This window comes from Merops nubicus, unplaced genomic scaffold, assembly GCF_000691845.1.
Source record: "Merops nubicus isolate BGI_N331 unplaced genomic scaffold, ASM69184v1 scaffold12172, whole genome shotgun sequence".
NCBI classification, from domain to species: domain Eukaryota; kingdom Metazoa; phylum Chordata; class Aves; order Coraciiformes; family Meropidae; genus Merops; species Merops nubicus.
In genome coordinates, this window is record NW_008592926.1 from 17,279 (window position 1) to 29,373 (window position 12,095).

The window sequence follows — 12,095 nt, forward strand, 5'->3', positions numbered from 1 at the left end:
GTTTCATCTCAAGCCCAGCCTCTAAGAGCCACTAAACCAAACAAAACAGCTTTGCAGGGATTCAGGTGACTGAAGAGAGCACAGTGGAGGTCGTGACACCTCCCTGAGCACATTTACCTCTAAAGCAAACTTTCCTTGTTCTGCTTTGCCCACGGGAGTGTAAACACGCACTAAGACGCCGTCGAGGGACCTGGCCTCCACGAAGTCATATTCCCCCACCACAAAAGCCACGAGGTACGTCGACATGATGGGGGTACGAGCAAACTTCACCTCCACCAGGTTTTCATCATCTGGGTAGGGCTTCCTGTCCACCACATTCTTCCAAGAGGAAAGGGAATGGGTGAGTTTGGGGGAAACGAAACTGGATTACGCAACGTTTGAGTAACTGTTCCCTCAGCCTGAGTCATGCACTTAAAACGAAAGGATTTCTTTTACAGTTTTAAAACCTGGTTTCTCTCGAGTAAAAACCCCCCCCAGCACGTGTGGGGATGGACTTGGAAAATGGAGAAGTGACAATCCACTGCTGCAAAGGTAGCTGAATGCACCAGCTATCAGCTGCTGGCCTTCAAAGAGAGGATCGCCCACATCCCAATAAGGCAGCAGGGTTTCACTGGCAATTCTGACACAGAAACTGCAGCCACAGGGCCAGTGGGCAAGGCCAGACTGTACAGGTAACTGGAATTTTTAAGCATCTGTTTTGCTCTTCTCCATCAACATAATATAGAAATACATGGACCACAGTTAAAGTAACAACCCAAAAATGCCCACTCGTCTTTGTGACAGAGGTGCTCCTACTTACACATCTTACCCCAGTTCTGCTGAGAAATTCTCTAGAACAGAAAACACTCTTACTTATCTCAAGTGCTTATGTAGCTATAACAGCTAAACACACAAGGGCTTATTTTTTTTCCAGTCACTATTAATCAAGCAGCACGTGGCTTGACATAGGCTAAGACCATTTTTTTCCCCCCCTAGACCAGCACCACAGTGGTTTGTCCAACCCGTTCAGGTTTTGTGCTAGCATCTGACATCCCAATTTTGTCTTTTGAAAAGCTCTCTCAATTTATTGCTGCTTAGTGATAGCTAACAAGACAGCCTATATTCCTAATTCTGTTACCAAGACACACTATTAACTATCAAGTAATCAGCTGGTGTTATGACAGCTTTATTTAACTTACCATATTTGACAAAGCTACTCGGTCTTTAGGAACCACCAAAGAAATATCAAAAGTTGCCTTAATAGCAGGCTCATCCCAGCAAGGGAAAGCTCTGCGAGCATCAGTAGCCTGAAGGAAACAAGAGCATTAAACAAAGAAATCACAAGAGATTGTGGCAGTGCACGCACAAAAATTCAGCATGTTTTACAGGTGAGAAGTTGGCTGAGTGATGGCTACTCACTGCTGTCGAGTCTTCACTGACACTCAGAACCTCTGCATTAGAGCATTTTATTCTTATTTCACTCATGGTTTAAAAAAAAAAAAAAGCAGCCAAAAAGCTCTCTGTGCTCTGATGGAATTCTACAGTCTGAGCAAAATTTAGCAGAGTCATGACAGGAGCAAAGCTCAGTCATGTGAAAGCAGAGAGGGCACCCAGGCGTTCAGAGAGCGTGCACACAGGACCACCTATTTATATTCCAACAGCAGCCTGCACCCAAGAAATGTTCTCTCTGTACTAGGTATGGACTCTGTGGTTTTATATAATTGGGCAGATAACTATGAAATTGCAATATGGTGTCAAATTCTGTCGTTGTGTCCAGGGTTTACATAACCCTCCAGACAGGATCCCGCTCACATTTTCAATGACATTAAGACACTGCCATAAAGGCAGAGTGCCCTATTAAAAAAAAATTCATATAGCTCATGAAGAAAAGTTATACAGAGGTATTAGCCCACATCTAAATCAAGAACTGCTCTCAAACATTGCAGCTATTGTATATATCCACCACGCATCACACATCAGCACGATCCTTGGCTGGGGAATTTGCCAGATCCAGAAATTGCTGACCTTGAAGTCACAATGTAAAGGCTGTTTTTAGTACTACCCATCCGCACGAAGCAAAAAAAAAAAAAGCATGGGGCTTTGAGATTTACCCAGAGGGTGCAGCTAAAAGTCAGGTCTTTGCTGTTTCTAAGCATAAATCCTAATGACATCCCCTGCAAACAAACCCATAGGTGGTACCTCGAACTGGGTGACGGCGGCGTAGCGGGTGTCTCCAGTAGGGGTGGTGTATTTACTCCTGTAGAACCCTTTCATTTTATCATTCAGCTCCCCTACAAAGTCTATCTTTAGTGTCCCTGTCCCTGTAACAGAAACAGATGGGCCATTGTTATTTGCATGTGCCAAACAGAACGTTCATTCGGTCTGGACCTTCAGGCCAAGCTCCTCAGCTGGCCCACTGCCCTTCTGGAATAAGATGTCCCTTCAGCTCATCTCCACCCATTGCTTTTTTGCCAGCCTCTCAAACCCTTCACCCTCCTTACACAGAACAAGCTCCAGCAGAGGGATGCAGCCAACACCAGCCTCACCACAGCGTTTTAGCACTGATCGGAGGCTGCTGCATCCTCACCTTCTAAACACGAGGCATTAGCCCTGAGAGACCCCCCCCAGGCCATCTGTGAAGCCTGATCCTCCAATCCTTGCCTTCAGTAAGGTTTGCAGTTATATTGGATGGCTACTAAGTAATAAAAGCATCCTATGAAATCCACTACAAAAGCCAAGATGGAGCTCTGGCTGCGATCGAGCCTCTAAGTCAATTAGTCTCAGGATTTATTCTGCCCTTGAAGTCAGTGCAGAAGGGGAAAGCTGATCTTGATCAGAGAGCAGCATGCCAATATCCCACAGAATGAAACACTCAAGTTTTATCACCCCCAGAATCTCCACATTTGTATTTGTCAAGATGAAATAAAACCTCTTGATTCAAACCGAGGAGCTGGGTTTCCAATCAACAAACTCCACAGTGAAAAAAAAACCTGTGGCAGTTCCAAAAGAATTCCTACATCCACACCTAGGGAACTACTGCAGTAATTCAGGTTAGCTCATTCTCACTAAGAGGAAAACAGATCATCAGTAGGTAACACCAACAGCTTCTGAGTCCAGCTCCCAGAAGCAGGTAAATAATGAGAGTCAGCTCAGGTGCTGGAAGCAAACATCACCATCAGTGAAACATCTGCAATTCCAGAGGCTCCCCAAGTGACTTGCAGTGGACAGACTCCCCAGGGAGCATCACATTCACAGCCAGAAGCTTCAGGGAAAACAGAGCTGTCCTGCTCCAGCTTTGTCAAGTGCAAACACCTTAAAACACATCAGTTGAAGCAAGCAGAAAGCATGAAAATAGCTCTTACCTTTCTGAAGAGTACTGGGAAAGGAGAGAGTAACCTTTTCATCTTCATTTTGATAGTTGAAGCCTGTGGCATGTACCTCTGAAACAGAAAAACAGACTGCTTGGTTCAAAATAAGCCCTAGAGATAATTTTATATGTTCAAGAGTTACAAAACCCACCAAACTGGCTGAAGCCAACAACACACAGTCACTGAACAAGCCAGTGGAGAAGATTTTGAATAACCCAGAAGAGTATAAATGTGAGTAACCAAAGAAATGTGATCTGTGGTCAGAGTTGCAGGTTGTATAATCTTGCTTCAGACCAAGGAGTCTATGCTAGAATCCTTCTGCCCTGCTGGGTAATGAAGTTGTACTGTTGAGAAGCACACTAATACCCACAGCAAGGCCATTTGGTTTGAACCACAAAGCATAACACAATGTTAATTTTAAAATTGTCTTCAGAATCAGAGACCTACCCTGGAGTTTATGTTACCATTTAGCTTCCAAACCCAACCCAAATATTGAGCAGGATGGTATTTACACAGCACTGGATCTATTTGTAGATGCAAACATCTGAACTACAAGGCTAAGCTGGATAGAAGGGAGCTAGTGCACAAGAATTAAATTGTCTGGCAGCTTAGAGTTAGCAGAGCCAAGGGAGAACACCCAGTGCTGCTTCTTCCTTCCCAATTCATCAAGTCCATCCAAGGGGATGTAAATCTATGCTCCTTAAACCAAAAAAGTATCTACAGTAGCTGTGTAGGACCTCACTTGGCAAGTTCTGCTACCCATGTCACACTGTTCTGTGGCACCACAAGAACCAGCTAGCTTTAAGAAATGCAAATCTGCACCCAAAAAAGTGGGCAATGCTTCCTACCACACATCAGCACCCTGAGCTTGGTAAGCCTGGGCACAACCATCTCTCTGTGCAGACATACTCAGGCATAATTCTAGGTTTATAAATCAAAAAAACCTTTGGCAGCTCAGCATAGTTTTGAAAGACATGGGAAAGAGAGACCAGTGCAAAGTGACAGCACTCCTCATACAACCCACCTGTCCCATCCTGCTTACACCAACTGAGGTGAAAACACACCCAGGACACTGAAAGTACTTTGCAGGTACTTTCAAAAGCGACTTAGGAGGAAAGATTCAGTCAATAGCTTCAGTTATCTACTGAAGTAGACACTAGTGTGGTCCCAGAAAAAAAAAAAGGACAAAAAGAATACCTAGAAAAGATACCCTCAAAGAAAAATGTACTTCAATGGACCTGGGAGATGCTCAGCTAAGCTCCTCCATAGGTGACAAAGGTAAATGGAAATGTGTTCTGATTTTTATCAAATTTAAAGTGTTATTTATTCTGGAGTAGTTACAATTTCAGCCTGAAGTCTGACTCAATACCCACCTCTGCTCACAGAGAACATAAGTGCAGAAACTGCACGAGTGCATTAGTCTTAACTACTGGTTTCACAGGGCTCTGCTCAGTGTTTAATCAGAGTTACCCACCACGCCAGGGCACACAACACAGACATGCCTGCAATAAAACAGTTCTGGCTGTAAAAAGTATGCTGTGCAGAAACAAATCTGAGAAAAAAAATCCCTTACAGGATCCAGAAGAACTTTACTAGTCTGTAGTGTAGAGATCCAAGATTTTGAAGTCAACTGTGTGAGGATGAGTTAGATCATTTAAAGGGGAAACATGCCAAAGACATCAAAATGCCAGCAAGCATTGGGCAACGAGCAGCAAAAAGGAAAAGTTCAGCTTTAGCTTTTCTTCTTCCAGTTCTGGGGAATACTGAGGGAGGAAAGGAGACATTAAAAGAGAACTGGAGAGAAGACAGTCAGGGAATGACTCTGGTGTACAACATGCTAGTCTGAACGTGGGCTTCCCAGCCCTGCAGAGTGGAGCTGATTGCTGACTCCAGCGTTCAGACCAAATGAATTTTGACCCCGGCTATCTTCAGAGTCCAAGAGACACAAAAGCTGTTCTGTGATGGCACGTTGGTGACCTCAGGCAGAGGGAAGGACAGGCTGAGGACCTGTTGGAATGAGCCTGCCTGCTGCTGGACAACCTGCAGGTGCTGAGCTGGCAGCCTGTGGTCAGAGGCTAAACCAAAACCTGAGAAATGCCCGATAAAGATCGGAACAAGAACGCAGAAACATCCCCCCCGTGCACCTTAAAATGACCACAGCAAACCCAAAACATCTTTATCTTTTTACAACTTCTAATGGAAACAATCTGATACTGAAGACAAACAATACCATGACTTTAGGATCATAGTTCTAACCTACTGAAACTGAGAAATAGAGAAGAATGTGTGTTATGCAGAGCTTCTGCCAAAAGTTGACAATGAATATCAAGTTTCCCCCTCCTCCTCTCAGAAACATGAAGCCCTCTTAAGTGTATTTGAATTTGTAGCTCTGCTACTTTATAACCTTTCTAACGTGCACCAGGAAAGACACAGGTAAATGGTAGGGGTGCTAGAAAAAGGTGAAGACCTTCAGGTTGTTTTCCCCTGTAACAACCTGTGAAAGCAAATCACCACACTGGGAAACCAACCTTGTTTCAAAGAGCTCCTCAACCTTCATTTCACAGCCTTAAACCCAATTACCCTAAGGTTAAAAACACTGTTTAAACAAGTTCTAGTTTAAGTAGGCTGGCAGCAGCCATCTCAGGAGCGATGCTGTGCACCCCCCAGCACAAACTGATCCCAATCACCCAGAGTCTTGTGATACCCTGGGACTGGGCAGACCTTTAAAGGTCCTTTCCAACCCAAAGCATTCTAGGATTGTGTGGCTGTCCCACTTCTGTGACAGCCAGCCTGGGATGAACAAGAAAACCACAAGAGCACACCTCGAGCAGCATGCCATGCTCCTCTACAGCTTCACAAGACCACTGAGGAGTTTCTCCAGCTCACTGAGGAGCTGGTGTCTAGAAAAGTTTCTTCCCATGCTCAACCCCACCAATTTTTTGTGAGCTCTCCAAAGCAGCTGCTGATATATCAATTTCTGAAACAGCAGAACACAAATGAAAGATTCAAAGTTACATTTCTTTTAAAACTAACTACTCAGTGGCAATTTAATCCAGAGCAAAAGAATCGTGGAAAACCATCAACAATACTTTCTGTTGGAATTTAAGAGAACTGCTTATAACAAAGATGTAATTGCAGTAAAAGGCTGTCTGAATTCCGAACTGGGCTGAACACAAAAGCTCCTGAAGAGAACAACACAATTTTGGCAGCCTACTAACTTTGGAGAGTTTGGCACTGCCAGGTTGCAAGTTAATCACTAGCACATTAGTACACAGCCTGGACCAAGTCTCATGAGAAAATGAAAAGCTGTTGGTGCTCCATGACTGTGGAGAAGAAAAAAAAGCATAAAAAAAATCAGATCTAGCCACCCTCCCAAATTCCAAGCACCATGTGTGAAATTCTACAATAGTATTTTAAAAGAAAACACAGTCCTTCCTCAAAGGGCTTCCTGAAATTGCACAGTAACCAGGTGGATACACAGATTAACCTCCCAAATTTCTGTATTAGGCACTTACAAAGGTGGATCCCAGCCAGAGGTTTTAGGCCATGTCAAATGTATGTGTGTTTCAAAGCAAAGACAAAGCCAAGGACAAGAGATGGGATTTTTTTCCAGTAGCCCTTGCTCCACGGCCTGGAGAAGTGTCAGGCAATTAAGGTATGGTGGCTTAATGAACTTGTAGTCATCAACTGAGCAGCAGTGGCTGTGTGCACTCTGCCTCTCCATCTGCAAATGAAAGCTCTTAGTTTAGAGCAGCCACGTGTGGACCCTGCACACACCCTGACCTAACTCCTGAGAACACAAACACTTGTGAGCCCTTTCACATCTCCTCGTGAGCTTCACACCACTGGCTGTAAAATCCTTTAAAGGAGCTGGAAGTATTCCCACACATCAGATATTCCCAAACTGTCTGTGCCAACACAGCCCAGGCTTCCTTAAAAAAACCTACCCTTCAAATCCTATCCTACCAAGGAGGAGGAAGAATGAAGATGAGCTTTGCTCCAACAAAGAACTGTTTCACAAGTGGCTTAAACAAATCCAGTCTGTTAAGGGCAGAGGCAGATTTTTTTGCCCACCTTGTCCCAGCTGCTTGTTGCCATTCCCTTCCTCCTGCTGGCACTCACATGCAATCACCAGGATTAGGAAGATCTGTCTCCAAGCCCCCTTAGAGAGGCAGTTTTCAGCCTGAGGAGTTTCCTGATCCACACAGCTGCTCAAATGCATGAGCAGAAAAAGGGAGAGAGAAGAGTCACTGGCTCTCTCAGTGGGGACTGAGATTCCAGGCTACCTTGCCATCATCATGGAATGTGTGCTCCTGGGCCACAGGACAGCACTGCTTGGACACCCCAAGTCACACTGCTGACCTTTCCACAAGCACCAGTGATCTTCAGCTAAGGCTCCAGTGTAACCAGCATCCAAGCATGTCCCTACCATCCTAGGAAAGACTTAGATTGGACATTAGGAAGAATTTCTCTCCTGAAAGAGTAGTGAGGCATTGGACCAGGAGGCTGTGGAGTCACCAGCCCTGGAGGGGTTCAGAAAACATCTGGACATGGCACTTCATGACATGGTTTAGTGCTCATGGTAGAGTTGGGTTGATGGTTGGACTTGATGATCTCAGAGGTCTTTCCCAACCTGAATGGTTCTGTGATTCTGTGAAAGACTCAAGTAATGAGTTCTGACTTTAAAACTTTTTAAAGGTTGACCTACAAACCAAAGTTCACTTGATTATTTCTGCTAAACAAACACCACTGGGGCTGCTTCTAATTTTCTACGTGAAATTGCCAACGACTACCCTCTAAGCACCTCTAAATTCAAGAAACTGCTTTAGATCCCCCAGCATCTGAAAAGCTTTTGGAGCTAAAGACAATGCAATCCACTGATGATGACTCCAGCACAATTTCACAGCTCCTTAAAAGAGAGATTCACAGGAAGCTCAAACTACTTCACGTGCTGTAAATATGAAACTCAATCCCCTAAAATTTAACTTAAGAACCAGCTTGCCTGGGAATACTGTTTTCTTTGTTTAGCTGAGCCAAGCCAACCTTTTGGACACAGACAGTACAGCCCCCTAAACACTGAGGCTGCACTGTAAACATTTGACTACAAAAAACAGCTCCTGGAAAAAAAAAACACAACCAATTGTTCCTTTCGATTAGTGGGAGGAGCCACTTCAGCAACGGAAAACTCAGGTTTTGAGCAGCTTTGTTCCATTACAGGGTACCTGGCACAAAGAGCAAATCCACAACCTCCTGTCCCAACCACCACGGAACTTTTATGATGAAACAAGAGAATTTTTCTGCTCCCCAGGACTGCGCAATCAGCCTCTCCTGGTTTATTATTCACCAGCACTCAATCGGGGATTACGCAGCAGAATTTTTCACTCTGACTTTAAAGCTTCAGAGATCCTCCCTCAGCCTCCTGTCAAATATTGGGCAATAATCTGATTTCCCTGCAAATCTGCATTAAAATTCCAAAGACCAAGTCCTACCCTTTGCTGTATTCATCTTTAGAAGAGCAAATGGGAGTGAAAACACAGCCCACAGCTCTAGCTGAGATTTCTCTTCTTGTACAAGTGCAGCAGGGACTCAAAGCTAACAAGAATTATTAGGAAAATGATAAAATATTCTGCCCAAAAGTCAACAGATCACCTGCACACAGAGAGGAGAGGTTTCTGTTGAACAAGAAAGGTTCTTTTTCTACAGAGCTGCTTCTCAGAACAGAACCACACTTGAAAGAAGATAAGTGACCGATTATCTCGTGTCTCACATTTACAGACAGGAGCGAGATAAATTCTTCCCCACTGAGACACAGGACTAAAAGAGGTAACAATTCATCACTGGAGCCTTTAAAGGAGAAACATCACTTATTTCTCACTTGCTCTCAAACATCCTGCACAGGCAACTGGGACCAGGCTCACCTGAGTCACTAAACCCAAACGATCTGGCTGATATTTCAGTTGGTTTCTTGGACTAGATTTCATACTCTGGTTTTGAGACCAGTTACACAATTCCCATCCCAAAGCTGGGCACAATAGGAGCATTAGTAAGACTGACTTGATCTGTATCAACAGGTGCCAGCAAATTGTCTGCCAACTTCATGCAATTTTACTTCCCAAGCCATTACACTAGTTGGCAGCTCACCAAACTCAAAGATATGTTTTAACCCCATGAAGCCTGAGTATTATTATAGTAAATACATAACAAAGCTGCACCTTGAGTATTTACAGTGCAAGTTGGAGGGGTGAGTGCCTGCACTATGAGCCACTGCTGTGCTCATATCCCAGTGTCCAAAACATCACATTCAAAACTCTCTGAAAAAAATCAGAATGAAGGAATTTAAGCCACAGGAACTTACTTCCAGGGTATTTGATTTTAAGTCTCCATTAAGGTCGTGGTTCTTCTCACTTCCAGTGTACTTGATTTTAAGTGTTCATTAAGCTCCACTGTTAATACTTTGAAGTTACAAGGAGAGTATATCACTGATAAAATAGGAAAATAGATCCCCTACAAGTAGGAAATCAGCTCTGAGAACAACAGAGAGAACACTACAACAGAGATCCTTTTGATTTTTAGGTATTTTTCCTGATTCGACTGGAAGGAGACTTTATCCCTAGGTACCTTTTCTATTCCTTTCTATTTCCTCAATGACAAAATAAAAAATTAATAGGTGGTGGGTGGAGCAGGCTCCATCCACGCTCTGCTGTTACTACCACTCTCCTCCTTGCCTCATTACTCAGTATATGAAATAGCTCTGGGAGTGCTTAGCAACACACCTATCACCCAGTCAACTCCAGCTCGCTCGGCTGAAAGGCCAGCGGGGACAGAGAGCCAGGGTCCAGCCTGGACCCCGAGCCCAGCACACAGGGATCAGTGCCCTGTCCTCTCATTGTCAAAGGGAGGTGGCCAGGCTCCAAGCTCTGGGTAGTCCTCTTCTTTGCCCCCCTGTCCCACAGGGTACCTGCCAGCATTACCTCCTCAGGACGGAGCTCGCTGGCTGCCCAAGCACCTCACGGCTGCTCTCAGGTGCACCCAGGCCCTCTGGGGTCTTTAAAGTTATATTAAAAACAAAAAGAGTCAAACCAATTCAAGTGCAAAGACTCATTGCCACATCTGTTAGCCATAGGGTAATGTCACTGCAAGGGCACTGAAATTGTCCCACTGAATCCAGTCCAGAAAATGCTCAGACAAACACAGCCACTCTCTCCAGCTTCCTTCAGCTGTTGCACAAGCACACTAAAGAAGTTTAAACCTAATTGAAGGAACACCTTTCTCCTGTCCATCATCAAGGTAATTCTTCTGTTTCACAATCATGGTTTCACCAAAGCTCTTCATGACATCCTAGGGGCATTTTGCCCCTAGACAGGGGAGCTCTGCAGAGTCTGCTGGCTTCTGAAGGACTTGGGGAACAGCTGTACACAGCACAAACAGCTCCTGCCCTTGAAGCAGCAAATGCTCCAAGAGAAAACCAAAAAGGCTTTGCACACTGTCAGAATAACACTCTGCTTCAAGGAGCTTATTTCCCTCACCTCAGACATTTCATGTTTCACTTGCCAAAAGTTTCTGTGTCTGCTAAATCTCCTCAAAATACAATTGGGGAAGACATCAACAATTGTAACTGTGCATAAAAAATGGGTACTGCTTCTTCCACTTCCCAGCAGCTTCTGCTGAACTAGATCCCAATCATTGTCTCCTCCACACAATCACCTCTTTCCATGGTGACCTACACTCAGAACCACACACAAAAAGTCCATTAAGTGTCTTCTGTATGCTGTCAAATCCTTCCCCATGAGCCCATCCTACTGTGGGCTCTCATTGAGGCATTCCTTCTGTAAGCCCTTGCCACAGATTCTGCCAGGATTGTGAAGTCCATAGGTACAGACTGTGTTCTTAGTGTTCTGGTGTAAAGAAAAATAACAGTGTAAAACCTCCCAAACATCCTTCTGCCTACAAGGCTCAGGCACCAGGAGTAGAACACAGATTCCACAGAAGCTTGAGGTAACTTTGTTAACATAACACAAACAGTAGCAATGAGAAAAGAATGAAGGTTATAGAGTTAATTTTGTGCTCCCAGGGTTAGCTCAGCTTATCAAATGATGATGTAATTTTACAATCAGAGGTGCTAACTGTTGGCAACAGCACCTCGCATCAGAAATGAGATGGATTAAGATGTAAAAACTCCAGCAAAAAAGCATCCTACCTTCGTCTCCTTCTGGTGCATAGGAAGCTGTAATGATGTCAATATCAGCACAGTTCATCACAATTTGGTTGGTTGCCTGTTTCACCTGGAAGAGAAATTTTACAAGTGTCAGGGAGGAACAGTGTTCCCTCCTCCCTCCAGCTCCCTTAGGTGGGCATCCCCACCTCCCTTCAATCTAAAAACCCCTCCAGCATCAAGAGTTTGAAATAAAACTGAGTGCTTAAGAGAGGAAAAAAAGAAAAAAAAGAAGAAAAAGCTCCTTCCCTGCTCTCATTTGCTCTGGAACATGAGCACTGGAACCATCCAGGCCTACTCATCAACATGGTGAATTATTTAAGGGGATGAACTGCCTGGTAAAAATTGGTATGAAAGCTTGACAATAGGGCCCTTGTACATGCCTGGGAGCCCAAAACCAATAAAAACAGATAGTCTGCAGGCTTCCTTTCAGAGATGACCTATGGGAGACTATAGTAAAAACCTCTGAAGACAAACATTCCATCTTTTGGGGATGTCAGAAACACAGCCCATGGTACCGTGGTCCTGAGCTGTCG

At 44.3% G+C, this 12,095-nt stretch overlaps 1 protein-coding gene across 1 annotated transcript in view; it reads right to left on the reverse strand.

Annotated features, from left to right (window-relative positions):
- The window catches only part of NPEPPS (aminopeptidase puromycin sensitive), a gene marked incomplete at both ends in the record, with an annotated part of 28,902 nt that extends 17,273 nt beyond the window's left edge, over positions 1–11,629 (reverse strand). Inside the window, 5 exons of the mRNA XM_008935300.1 lie at positions 118–318; positions 1,179–1,286; positions 2,179–2,300; positions 3,342–3,419; positions 11,545–11,629. Coding sequence (XP_008933548.1) covers positions 118–318; positions 1,179–1,286; positions 2,179–2,300; positions 3,342–3,419; positions 11,545–11,629 — 594 coding nt within the window. The remainder of the gene's footprint in view (positions 1–117; positions 319–1,178; positions 1,287–2,178; positions 2,301–3,341; positions 3,420–11,544) is intronic.
- Positions 11,630–12,095: the final 466 nt, after the last annotated feature.